The sequence below is a fragment of the Chelonoidis abingdonii genome, chromosome 7 (genome assembly GCF_003597395.2).
Source record: "Chelonoidis abingdonii isolate Lonesome George chromosome 7, CheloAbing_2.0, whole genome shotgun sequence".
Taxonomy (NCBI): Eukaryota; Metazoa; Chordata; order Testudines; family Testudinidae; genus Chelonoidis; species Chelonoidis abingdonii.
The window spans coordinates 17,984,790-17,998,928 of NC_133775.1; the positions used below are offsets into that span (position 1 = coordinate 17,984,790).

At 40.8% G+C, this 14,139-nt stretch overlaps 2 protein-coding genes across 15 annotated transcripts in view; one reads left to right on the forward strand and one right to left on the reverse strand.

Moving 5' to 3' along the window:
* DOCK7 (dedicator of cytokinesis 7) overlaps positions 1-11,100 on the reverse strand; it is a 177,473-nt gene extending 166,373 nt beyond the window's left edge. For all 5 annotated transcript variants that reach the window (XM_075067657.1, XM_075067656.1, XM_075067655.1 and 2 more), the window contains exons 1-3: positions 10,619-11,100; positions 10,308-10,471; positions 7,185-7,314 (exon numbers count right to left, since the gene is read on the reverse strand). The gene's annotated coding sequence lies outside the window, so the exon portion shown is untranslated. The remainder of the gene's footprint in view (positions 1-7,184; positions 7,315-10,307; positions 10,472-10,618) is intronic.
* A 62-nt stretch (positions 11,101-11,162) lies between these two features.
* Positions 11,163-14,139, forward strand: part of ATG4C (autophagy related 4C cysteine peptidase) — a 93,847-nt gene continuing 90,870 nt past the window's right edge. For all 10 annotated transcript variants that reach the window (XR_004375771.2, XR_004375770.2, XM_032795491.2 and 7 more), the window contains exons 1-2: positions 11,163-11,311; positions 12,526-12,654. Coding sequence is in view for 8 of the 10 variants with exons in the window: in XM_032795491.2 (XP_032651382.1) it covers positions 12,579-12,654 (76 nt within the window). In the remaining 2 variants the exon portion in view is untranslated. The remainder of the gene's footprint in view (positions 11,312-12,525; positions 12,655-14,139) is intronic.

Consider the following 14,139-nt stretch of genomic DNA (forward strand, 5'->3'; position numbering starts at 1 on the left):
AGAGAGTGATAGAAAGAACCAAAAAATATAATCAGTCTTTTCTCTGTCTATCCTAGGCATTGTACAATGCAGTAGCAATAATAAAGCCATTATTCTGACTAGGAGCTTATTGGGAGTTGCCAATAATATAAATTTACATTAATATTTAAAAAAGAAACCAGAAAATAGAAGGATAGACAAGGGAAGAAGCAGAAAAATAGTATAAGGCACATGAAAGGAGAAGTGATACAAGGAGGAGAGGGATAGGACAGAAGAAATGCTTGCTAATAGCATAACTCCTCCTGTCGGGCAAATTATCATTAGAGAATGACTTGGAAATGTGAGAAAAGAGGTAACACTGTTGCCATTCTTTGGGGACAACAACAACGTTAATGTTACTATTTGTACAAACACACTGCAAAATCTAGACCAAATACAAGCAACTTTGAGGGACAGACTGTAGACGACTCACCCCAATTGTTTTTGGCCATACAATACTTTTTAAAATGCTGGTGTATCTTCTTTAAACTGCTCTGTTGAATCTTGGGATGGGAAGAAAACATCACTCATGACATCAGGGCTAAAATGCATAGATGGGGGAATCAAACTTCTCATGCTGGGAATTTCGGTAAACAACAATTCAGGAATGACCAATCAATTGTATTAATCTCAAAAATTATTAGTTAGAGTTCAACCTATTGTCCATATACTGAAAGGTTCACAGACTGACTATATCTAAGAATATTTGATATATTTATGATCAAGGAACTGCAGCTCTACTGCACTGACGGCCTTCTGCACTCAGGTGTAGTGGAGGGAAGAGAAGTAACTCAGCTATTCACTGACCGTATCATGTCCACTAGCCAGATACATCTTTTAAAAATAATGACTAAATTTTGTTATCTTTATTTCTGAACTTTTTAAGAGGAATTTTTACTTGGTTCTTATCAACAGCAGGTCGAGTGACTTCCTGCAATAATAAGTGACATCAGGCCTGTTACCTATGCTGTCTAGCTCTTGCACAACAGTAATAAAGATCTCTTACACTAACCGTCAAAGCACTTTGCAAACACCACGTTAGAAACGGTATTAATAATTAATTTGATATTGCTTATTAGCCCTATTTATTCAATTCTGTACTGCCATTACTGCTCGTTCTATATTATTCTATCATAAAGTCCCCTCAAAGGAGGGGGAGGGATAGCTCAGTGGTTGTAGCATTGGCCTGCTAAACCCAGGGTTATTTGATTCAACCTTGAGGGGCCATTTGGATATATGGTGATTTGTGATTGCCTGCTTCAATGGCAGGGGTTTGCGACTAGATGATCCTCGCTGAGTCCCTGTCCACCTGATATTCTGAGTGATTCCCTGATAAAACACAACTTCCACTGAATAACATATCAGCATACCCTAAAAGATGCAAATAATAGAAAATATTTCAATTGTAAATAAGAAGCCACTACTGGACAATCTAGGAGTGAAAGCTTTTAAACTCATGAAGGTATCTCTATATATTATATCTACCATGCAAGTAATTCCATTCAAGTGAATGGACTACACATGAGCAAAGTAAACTGGATAATAAGGATCTCTGAATGTTTTATGTTCCCATTACATCTCTCAGCTCTATCTTGCTCCTTTAAAGGTAGTTATATTAATAGGCACAAGAAGGTAAGTGATTCAGCAAGTCAGCAACAGAGCTGGGAACAGAATCTAGGCTTCCTGCCTCCTTGTCCCTTGCAGTAACTATTAGGCTCACACAAGCACTGAAGATCAAGACGTTTAGATGGTGAAGGGTGTTCTTCACCTCTCTGAACTTTCTCCCATCAATACAATAAGTCAGGGACATTCATTAGTTCTGAATATCAAAGAAAATCATGCTAAGAAAGTTGTGGTGCAAAGCAAGCATCTTTCTAAATCAATGGTTCCCAACCTGTGAGGCTCACAAAGGGATCATAATTCCTCTCTGAAGCAGGTACAGCGGTTCCAGTTTCATATCATCTCAGATGTCACTAAGGTGATGAAAAAACAGAACAGGACCCTGAGCTCCTACTCTGGTCCCCATGAGACTAGGCAAAGAAGTTGTTGACACTAGAACAGTGCGGCTGGAGTAACTGCTAGACTCCTGCCCCTCCTGCAGAAGCTCTCCTTTGGAGTGGCAGGAAGAAGATCTGAAACCAAAACTGCATTGGCCTCTTCTGCAGACTATATAAGGCAAGTGAAGTATAGAGCATCTCCCTTAACTTTTAATCTTGTATTTGTCACAAGTTTACTATGACTTGTTCTTGCCTGCTAATATAAAAAAGCAATATACACTTAAATTATGTTTTCTATCAACAGATTTTAAATATTTACTTGCTGGTATTGCATAATTTAGCACTATTGGAGCTGGGAAGTCATTTGTATGGAAGTTCATGCTATTACAATGCTAAAAGTATAAACTCCCTCTGTGACTTTTGTTGAAGTTTGCTATATGCAAGACGTTTTCTCCAATCTCTCCCCTACAGAAAGGCTCTCAACCTTTCCAGACTACTGAACTCCTTTCAGGAGTCTGATTTTTCCTGTGTATCCCCAACTTTCATCTCACTTTAAAACTACTTGCTTACAAAATCAGACACAAAAATACAAGTGTCGCAGCACATTATTACTGACAAATTGCTGACTCTCTCATGTTTACCATATAATTATAAAACAAATCAATTGGAATATAAATATTGTACTTACATTCCAGTGTATCATAAATAGAGCAGTATAAACAAGACATTGTCTGTATGAAATTTTAGTTTGTACTGATTTCACCTGTTGTAAAGTACCCCTGGTTGAGAACCATTGATTTAGTGTATGTGAAGCAAACTAATTCCATGTATATTATTTATGGTTGCCTCGTGTAATTATTTTGTAATCAAAGCCTTGTTTTGCATGATCTGACAGATGCACAAAGCAGAAAATAAATATTTTCATTCTCTTAACCTGGATGACCTAGGGATTAATAGTGTATATCCAGATGGCATATTGGTGTCCTATAAAATTAAGACATGGTTATTAGATTTAATTTTAGGGAGGTGCAGGTAACTAATGTCAGGCAAGGGAATAGTCATTTTATTTGATACATCGAACAACTCTTTGTTCTTATGTTGGTAAATTCTGGCCACCCTAGCTGCTCTGAACCCCGTATGCAAGACCATACACTAACAGACAAGTACCCTAATCTGTCTTTATATCTGAAAATAAAAACAAAGATTAAACTCTAAAAACATATTTTCAAATTAGGTTACAAACCATTAAGGGCAGGGATCTTGTTTTCCTCTCTTTGTCCAGTGCCTACCACAGTGGACCCTCACTCTTGATTGGGCCTTTGACAGCTAAGTTCAGCAAACAATATATAAGACTACAATCCTGTTTTGATTATTTAAACATTTTATCATCTTTTTCTGGCAGACAAACACATGCAGTATAAATTACTTCCAGTCCTTCCTCATCTCTTTCTTGAGCTAAAAAAGGACAACAAAGAATTGTATGCTGCAGGTGCAACAGTAAAATAGAAGCTAGCTCTTTTATAACATTTTTAATCAGTTTCTCTCAAAGCTCTCTTGCTATCATTATCCCCATTTTACCGATAGAGAAACTGAGGCAGAGAAAGGCAGTGACTTGCCCTACCAACCTGCATGGTCAGTGGTAGGCAGGAATGGAACCAGGACACCTGCATTCGCTCTCCACTGGGTGTATGGTACTTTCATGCTTCATGTGATGCAGGATTTCTCTTGTGTGATTGTAACAGATGTGTGTCTAGAGAGAACTTGGGGATCTTTTGCTCTAAAACAGCTCCAATAACATGAGACAAGTAAAATATCTATGGAGTATATTAGCACTGAGTAGCATTTCCCTACGTAGGTAAGCTGATATGGTCGTATGTTTGTAAGGAGATCTGACATTTCATAGAATCATAAAAATTTAGGACTGGAAGGGACATCAATATGTCATCTAGTCCATTCCTCTGCACTGAGACAGGACTAAGTATTATCTAGGCCATCCCTGTCTAACTTTTCTTTAAAAACGTCCAATGACACAGATTCCACAGCCTCCACAGGTAATCTGTTCGAGTTCTTAATTACTCTTATAGTCACAACCTTTTTCCTAATGTCTAACCCAGGGGTTGGCAACCTTCTAAAGAAGAAGAACCATTACTGAAATTTTGTCTTTGACCAAAATATTTTGAGAGACGCATCACATGCAAAGTGTGGGGGTGCAGAGGGGGTGAGGGCTGTGGGAGGGAGTTTGAGTGCAAGAGGGAGCTCCAGGATGTTGCAGAGTATTGGGGTGCAGGAGAGGGTGAGGAGTGTGGGCTCTGGGAGGGAGTTTGGTGGAGGAGGGGGTTCCAGTGATTTCCCTACACCCCCCCTGAATTTCCCCAACACCTCCCTCCCCGTTTTGTGAAGCTAGTTACATACCAGTTTAGTGGACTGATTTGGAAATCTGAATTTAAACTGAAACATTAAAAACACAACTTTTAAAAGCTTTACAGTATTAATGATAAATACATAGTATCTTGAAAAAGTTATAGATTTGAAAAGTATGAACATAGCACTACCATTCCTTGCTTCCTTATACAAGCTGTTTTTTATGATGTCAGTGCATTCATTTTGGTTGATGTTGCAACCTAATAATTTCAATGAATGTATTTGTAGCAAGTCTAAATGAGCGCTTCCTGACACATAGTAGATGAGCTGGGTGCAAGGAAAAGGCTTCAGGGCCAGAGATTTATTTACATTCACGACCTAATCTACCTAGTATCAGCAAAGCAGAGCTGTGTTGTCCAATGACTAGATTTGCTGGGGTGGGTTTACAAGACCACTTACGTTGGAATGAAATGTTGTCTTATTGTATGAGTAAGGACGAGAGAATTTGAGCATTGATGATGTTGAAGACATCAAGAGAGAGGGTGTGGGACCCTGTCCTCTCCACTGGTTAAAGACAGGAGCTGAATTTAGGCTCCATAGATAAGTCTCTTTTGTTCTGTTAAGTGACCACTGGCAGTGAAATCACTGACAACCAGGTCTAAGATGCTTAGTCCTGTGCGCGGGACAGTGTTCTGTGGGGACAGTGTTTTTGTGTACGAGGAACAACTCCAGACTGACACTAGCAGCGAGCGAGGTTCCTGCCACTGAGAGCTCAGCTGAAGATCCACTGAGAGGCTGGTGGAACCTCAGAGACCCGAACGTCGCAGAGGTCAACAGTGGCAAGGTGGCAGCCGAAGTTGACTGTGGCAGGGACCATATGGCAAATAGCGTGGGAGATAACGGTGGCATAACGAACCAGACGTGGCCAGAGTGAACAGCGAGCAGCTGGAGGAAAAGCAAGTCCATCATTGTCCCCCACCATGGAAGGCTGTACTCACGTGAAAGCACCTCTGACCTCTGAGTCTCCACTGACCAAGGACAACACTGTGAGTGAGTCGTGTGGAGGAAAGTGAGGGGCATGTGTTAAACAACATTTGTTTGTTGGACTATATTTTAGTCACTTTGCTCCAGGAATGCTAGATTTTGTGGCTGGGAATGGAACATATAACTATGTTTCCTAGCAGGCTAAGATTTTAAATGCATTATTTGCAAGATTGTTATCTCACTTGTTGCTATCTTGGGAGTCATTATATTGGGGAGTTTCTGTACTAAACAGTTTATATTATTATAATTAATTTTTCATAAGAATGGTCATTTAACTGGTCAGACCATGGTCCATATAGCAGTACTCTGTCTTACAACAGTGGTCAAGGCCAGGTGCTTCAGAAGAGATGAACAGAACAGGTAATCATCAAGTGACCTCCCCTGTTGCCCATTCCCAGCTTCTTTGGCAAACAGGCTAGGGACCTCAGAGCATGGTATTGTATTCTCCCCCCATCCTGGCAATTAAGTCCACAGATGGAACCTGTTCTCTGGAATTTATCTAGTTTCTTTTATAACCTGTTTTAGTTTTGGTCTTCACGTATCCTCTAGTAAGAGTTTTCCTTGGTTTGACTTTATATTGCGTGAGAAGAAGACTTCCTTTTTGTTTTTTTAAAACCTGCCTGCCTATTAATTTCGTTGGGTGACTGCTAGTCTTCTTATGGAGGATTAATAAAATTTCCTTATTAACCTTCCTTCACACCAGTCAAGATTTTGTAGACTCTATCATATTCCCATTAGTTCATCTCTTTTAAGCTGAATTTCCCAGTCCATTTTAATCTCTCCTCCTTTTCATACCCCTGATCATTTTAGTTGCCCATCTCTGTACCTTTTCCAATTCCAATATATATATTTTTTAGGATGGTGACCAATCTGCACACACTATTCAAGGTGTGGGCGTACCATGGATTTATATAGAGGCAATGTGATATTTTCTGTCTTATTATCTATCCTTTCTTAATGATTCCAACATTGTTTGCTTTTGGACTGTTGCTGCATATGAGTGGATGTTTCCAGAGAACTATCCACAATGACTCCAAGATCTCTTTCATGAGTGTTAACAGCTAATTCAGATGCATCATTTTGTATGTATAGTTGAGATTGCTTTCCCATGTGCATTACTTGCATTTAATCAACATTGATTTAATTTGCCATTTTGTTGCCCAGTCACCCAGTTTTGTGAGATCCCTTTGTAGCTCTTCGCAGTCTGCCTGGGACTTAACTACTTGAGTAGTTTGTATCATCTGCAAATTTGCCACTCACTGTTTCCCATTTTTCCAGATGATATGTTGAACAGTACTGGTCCAGTACCAACTCCTCAGGATACCACTATTTATCCATTCTGAAACTGATAAATTATTCCTATCCCTTTTTGCTTCCATCTTTTAACCAGTTACTGATCCATGAGAGGACTGCCCTCTTATCCCATGATGGCTTACTTTTCAAAAGTTAATTTAAATTAAATACATTTTTTTAATTTTTTTTTTTTTAGAAATCTAGATCTGTTATGTGTTTTGGTGTAACTTGCTTTTCCTTATGTTAAATTTGCATAATCCTAACAAACATTTCTTTATTTCATATCTCTTTATATTCTCATTGGAGCCTGACCCCTCCCTGTAAATTCGAACACTCCCCTAATTTCAATTCCTGGGGAAACTACTGGGGGTTCTGACCTGGGGTAGGGGGGTCAGCTACGGGAGGGGGTGCAAGGTGCAGGCTCTGGGAGGTGCTTACCACTGGTGCCTGGAGCTGCCCGTGTGCACTCACCTTATAGTAGTTTTGTCTAGGCTGTATTTCTCTAGTTTGTTTATGAAAGATCATGAGACTTCATCAAAAGCCTTACTGAAGTCGAGCTATATCATATTTACTGCTTCTCCCCATCCACAAGGCTTGTTACCTGTCAAAGAAGGATATTAGATTTGTTTGACATGATTGTTCTTGACAAATCCATATTGATTTATCTTATTTCTTAGGTGCTTACAAATTGATGTTTGATTATTTGCTCCATTATCTTTCTGGATACTGAAGTTAAACTGACTGGTCTATAATTTGCCTGGTGTGTCCTTATTCTTTTTTTTTGTAGATAGTTCTATATTTGTCCTTTCCCAGATCTCTCCGGTCCTCACGAGTTCTCACAGATAACCCTGGTCTACAATTTTTGAGAAGTCGTCTGCTTCAAGATAAAATGTGGTATTTATTATGTATTTTGATGTGCTGAATTCAAATATGACAATTTAAAACAACTGATTGGCTACTGTTTCTAAGATATTTAAGTTTTTACATTTTATCTCTATGTATTTGTGTAGATAGTAGAGTTTTAATCATAAATTGTAAACCGAGGTTCTTTTATGTTTATGGTTCTTTACATGATAATTTTCACCTGTCCTGTTTATGTAACACTTTAAAAATCAGCAAAAGGGTTATATAAAAAATTTATTATGAAACAAAAGGCAAAAAACTTTATTGTACGTATTTAGTCCTATTCAGTGTCTACTCGGTGCTTCTTGCTTGTCTCTTGCATTCATTAAATGGACGCATCTCTTGTCACTGTCCAGCAATAGTCTGCAAGCACTGATGGGCTCCATTTGCCCTGATAGCGTTTCTCTCATTGTTGCAATGTCCTGAATGAAATCGCTCGCCGTGCTTGTCGCTCACTGCTCCACAGTTCGGTGGAAAAAATCTAGATGAGAGGGCAAAAAATGTATCTTTAGTGACATGATGCAACAAGGCTTTGTATGCCTTGAGGAGGTTTTCCACCAACAACCTGTAGTTGTCTCCTTGTTGTTTCCGAGAAAATTTATTGCCTAACTGGAAGGGCTTTCCATGCGTCTTTTCCTTGCCATGCAGTGCATGGTCAAATGCATCATCTCGAAGAAGTTCACGAATCTGAGGACCAACAAAGACACCTAACCTTGGAAATTTTCCACGGAGGTACTTGAAAGCCGCTTGAGTTTTGTCAATGGCCTTGACAAGTTCTTCATCAGACCCAGTTTGATGTGTAAGGGTGGTAACAAAATCTTCCTTGATTAACAAGCTGGTGGATGTCTGAACCTTCCTTCCAGGCTCCAATGACTGTCAGAGTGGCTCAATCTTTCTTGATGTAGTGGGAATCTCTTGCACGACTATCCCATTCACACAGAAAACAGCAGTACTTGTGTATCAGTCTGCAGACCAAGCAAGAGAGCAACAACCTTCAAATCGCCACGAAGCTGCCACGATGTTGGTCATAGTTTATGCACCTCAAAAGTTGTTTCATATTGTCATAGGTTTCCTTCATATGACTTCATGACCAACGGAATGATGGCAAAACATTGCCATTATGCAGCAAAACAGCTTTAGATCGTCTTCTATGAATCAATGAACAGTCTCACTCATCTGGATCGGAACGATGTTGAAGGGTGCATCACACCATCGATGTTGTTGCAGGCTAACTAGATCACCTTCCATGAAGAAGAATGGGACAAGATCCTTTCGACGGTCACGGAACATGGAAACCCTAACATCACCTGCCAGGAGATTCCACTGCTGTAGTCTGGAGCCCAACAGCTAGACTAGAGCCAATCAACAATTTTAAGCATCATTTTCGTTCTCAGTGACCCAGAATTAGTAAAGTTTGACTACACTTATTTCAGAAGCATTTTGGCTGCAGAGCAGTGTAATCGCTTATGGCTCAAAGATCTCTTCAGACAGTTCCTTCAGTATTCTAGGATGTATTTGATGAGGCCCTGCTGAGCTTAGGACATCTAACTCATCTAAGTAATTCTTAATTTGTTCTTTCACTATTTTAGCCTCAGATTCTACCCCATTTACATGGATGTTCACTATGTTAGTTGTCCAATCACTGCTAACTTTGATGGTGAAAACCGAAACAAAAAGGCATTTAACACATTGCTGCATTTTCTGTTATTGTCTTTCCCTCCTCATTGAGTAATCAGTCTACATTGTTCTTGGTCTTCCTCTTGCTTCCAATGTATTTTTAAAATGTTTTCTTGCTACCCTTTAAGTCCCTGGCTATTTTAGTCTCCAATTTTTGCCTTGACCTTTCTAATTTTGTCCCTGAAGGCTGGGTGGGTGTGTGTGTGTGTAAATATATATAGTCCATCCATTGTAATTCAACCTCATTTCCACTTTTTGTATGACTCATCCTTGAGTTTCAGGTCACTGAAGACTTCCTCTTCCTATCTTTCACCCAATAGAAGGGAGTAGCGCAAAGAAAGTGCATATAATGTATTCTTTATGCACTCAAACCTGCCACTAGTGGAATGGGAACCAAGAATGCAGGAACCTATTGCTTATATAGTATCTTTAGAACAATTGCCAATCCCATAAATTCAAAAATCATGAGTCAGATGCCCAAAAATAATGAGATTGGGCCAAAAATTGCAAACTATTTTCAAAATATTATATTGTTTACTGTCCTGTCTTTGGATTTTTTTGAACTTCCTCTGCACGCCCTCACTCTCCCCTGCTCATGTGTATTACAAATACAGTGTCACCTCATCTCCCAAACTTTACAGAGTAAGGTGATTTTTGACCCCTGCTACAGGAGCTCATACTAGAAGACTCAGAAGAGATCAAATAACAAAGATTTGTGTTAAAATGCCACCTGATGGTGCCGAGCTTCCAGCCTCTCCCCAGAGCCCAAAATGTTTACTAATTCTGTGTTCCACTGCCTAGCCCAGCAATTAGTTCTGCCTCACCATTCATCTGCACCTCACCCCTCAGCACACCTCTACTCCTTCTGCAATTGTGAGGGCTTTTCACCCCTGCTTCCAGGATTGGAATGGCAGCTGCAGAAGGGGCCTATTCTCTCTCAGACTTGATGCTGCACTGGTGGAAAGGGAAAACTGACTGACCCATTTTTCAGAGGGGAAAAAAAAGCAGAACTACCTTGAACTGCTGGAATATTTCTGCTTCCTCTTCCTTTGCTGTGAAAATGTTATGAGCTGCTCCTTCTCCCCACCCACATCTCATCTCATCTCTTCTCTTCTCCCAGAGCGGGGGCACCAGTACTATCTTCCCCTGCAGCAGTTCTGATTGGAAGGCAGTAGTGCCTAGTGGATAGGACACCAGACTTGGACTCAGGAATCCTACAGCCAAGTCTTGGCTTTGACATAAGCCTGCTGGGTAACCTTAAGCATGTCATTTCACCATCAGGTGCTTGAGTTTCCCATGCATAAATGGGGGGAAATTATACTTACCTCCTTTGTAAAGAACGTTGAGCACTTTCTGATGAATATGCAAGAGCTGGGTATTATTATGAGTGGCTGCTCCTCCACAGGAGACAGGTACGTAGGGAAGGCACCCAATCAGAGGAGCTAGTCTCCCTGGCCAGTGATGAAAATCAAGCTTCTGGAGTTATTGCTAGGCTGGCTCCAGCAAGGCATTATTGGCGATTACACCTGACACTGCTCTGGTGCATTTAACAAGCAAATGAGCCGTCCTCGCCCCCAGGAGCTGCCAGTCTGTTTACAGGAGGGCGGGGCTGAAGGTGCAGCGCAAGGACCGCCCCCGTTTCCAGCGGCACGTGCGTTTCCACTGTCACGCCCGCCCTCAGCGCCTCCTCGCCTTCGCCTGCGGGGCTTCGGCTGCCAGGCTTGGTCTCTGCCAAGGGGCAGCGCCGGCGACGCGGAGCAAAAATGCTGTAACCGCGGGCAACCACGAGGCCGGGGGGGGCAGGGCACACGACAAGCCCAGGGGCGGTCCCCAGAGAATACGGCTCCCGGCATACAGCGCGGCTGAAGGCGTCCCGTGACCGGCGGCCGGAAGTGGAGGCTCCGGAGCGCTAAGGGCTCCTGCTTTTCCTCCAGAGCTGTACGGCGGCCGCGAGGGGCCAGCTGGCGCGCGGTGCTGGAGTGAGCGGGCCGAGCGGGGAGGCTGTGGCTCCGTGCGCGGTGAGCGGCTCCCCTTTCCCGTCCGTCAGCTGGGGCGGAGGGAGCATCCGGGTCCTGCCCGCGGGCTGGAGGGGGCGAGCGTGGCTCCTGCGGGCCCCCATGGGGTCGGGGCAGCGGGAGAGGGTGGAGTCCGCGCCTCTCGGGGGACGGGGACAGCCAGCGCCCCGGGGAAGGGGGAGTGGTTCCTGAGGGGGCCCTTTCCAGCGGGGCCTGTTTGTGGTGGGGGAAGCGCCTAATCCCCTCCCCTCAGCTGTGGGGCGAGCTTCTCTGTGACCCCTTGCGGGGGATGGGGAGAAGCGCCTCTCAGGTGGGGGTCTCGCCAGGGTGAATGTGATCATTTTGGCAACATAACTAGGCCGAATACATAACGTTGCCGAAATGATCACATTCTAGCAACATGAGTAGACCAAATACATAAAATATATGTGTGAAAAATCTTTTGTACAAAACAAGATAAAAGTAGAAAGGAAACTACAGTTAGCCTGTACATGTGATTAGAAGCGATGTAAAGTACACTATAAAAGATCTCTAGAAAATATTGATGGAATAAATATATTTAATTTTACAATCTTCTATAACAAATTGTTTCTATACAAAATAGTCTCAGTTCTGTTGCACATAAAACCTGTTTTCAGTAACTATTTTCTACCTTTTCCTCCACAAGCTCAACACCTTCTTCTTTGTCTTCAATCCCACCTCTCTCCCTACACCACCTCCTCATCAACACACTCACTCTCCCTCTCTCTCTGCATTGGAAAGGTCTTGTTTATCTGAAACCAACACTGCAGTGTCCTTTTTTTTTTTATTTATTCACTTTTAAAAAAGGGTATTATTTTTGTGCTCAGAATCCTAGATGTGAGCAAAATAAACTTCTAAATTCTCTTGTATAGAGATTCAACCATTCTGCACTAACTACAAATTGAAACTTGAGTGTGTGGTCACATACACTAGTGTGGTCTAGATCAGTGTGTGGGATAGAGAGCCGATGAAGGGCATATTTTATTTGTCTTTGTACTGTAGTTTTATTGTATATTTGGAATTAAATGCTTTTATTACATATTCCTAGAACATGTGATTGTTTTTCAGTTCCTGGAAGTGGGGGGTTCTGAAAGTTTATTATTGTTTATTATTAGGTTTAAGCACTTAAGCATGCTGGTGATACTGTAGAATGTATACTCTATGCCCATAGTTATGTTTATTTTTTGTTTTTGCAGTAACAAATTCATATCTTGCAAGACAGTGATGGCTTTTTCTCTAGAATTTGAATATGGAGGCCACAGGGACAGATGAAGTGGAAAAGCTAAAATCCAAGTTTATGTCTGCATGGCACAACATGAAATACAGTAAGTGAAACAGTGGATAAAATCCAGACTCCACTGGAGTAAATAGTTTTGCCATTGACTTGGGGTAGGGGGTAAGATTTCGCACAATAAGTGTACTTGTATAAGCGTATTAATCAAAAATGTAACTTGGACTTTGAAACCAATTTGTACTTCAACAATAAACTAAACAATTTGTGACAACAAACTCATTTAGATGTTCTCTTTCAATTTAAATATTTTAAGGATTTGTTTTTTCAATGACTAACTTACTTAGATCAGAAAAACAGGTGGGCATTAAGCACAGATGTCATGAGAGTTTTGCATAGGATCTTAAACAGAGAAGTTGTAAAATCAGGCTATATCTAAGACCACAGCAGTACAGCTTGTAGCATAGATGCTTCTTACATTTATAGAAGAAGCTTTTCTGTTAGTGTAATTAATCCCTCTGTCCAAGAGGTGGTAGCTAGATTGATGAAAATTGTATCTACACTGTAGGGTTAGGTTGACATAGCCATAAGACTCAGAGCAGGAAATTTTTCACAGCCCTGAGTGACAGAGGTAGGTCTATCTAATTTTTAGGTGTAGACCAGACCTCAATATGAGCAGTTCTCATTGGTAGTTTATTTTGATAAAGTTAGACTCTGATGGAGACAGGATTTGACCCAGAGTCAATGGGGTATGGATTTCACCCTTTGTCTCTTGTCTTTCAAAACAGTTCAGAAGTAGACAAATCTCAAAACTTGGTAATGAAGAATTAGTTAGCTTTTTAACCTTCATCCTCCCAACCCTAAATCAGCTTTTATCTTAATCTTCCCATTTCCACTCAAGGCCTGAGGTGAAAATTCACATCTTAAGTCAGTGGAAGTTATTTTTGTGTGAAGACTGCAGGATTTGGGCCGAAATATGGGGGGGGCACGGGGAGAGGATTTGGTGAAATGTTTCCTAATATTAAATATTCAAATCAGGGCGTGCAACAGTTAAGATTAAACATGCAACCTTAATTCTACCCTTTGTGGCTATATGTTACGCTATTGTGTTTCTCAATGAAATATGTAAGTGTTGAAGTTCTGACAGCAACATTAACTCACACATTTTGCGCATAAATATATATATATTTTTATTCCTGTTGTTCTCAAATATGCATCTTAATCTTGTGACTAAATGTATACAATAAAACTTGCAGAATATGCAGTGTGGCTGTTTTAGTATTGCTGTTGGAAGCTTAACTTGAGTATTTTTAAAAAAAAATCACAATTAAACTATAAGGTAATGAGTTCATGCAAAAAGGCAGAGTTAACAAGTTCAGACTTAACTTTTGTATTTCATGACTTCACTGCTTACCTATGCAATTTTCAGGTTGCGTAACATCCTATGTGGGTGATACTGTATTTACAAGGGCTAAGTTATTTTAAGCTTGTTGACTATAAATCCATTCAGTGTGTCTTAAAACGTAGTGCCTGTTTGTATTATTGAATCTATAAAATAATTCCAATTCATTGTGGTGTT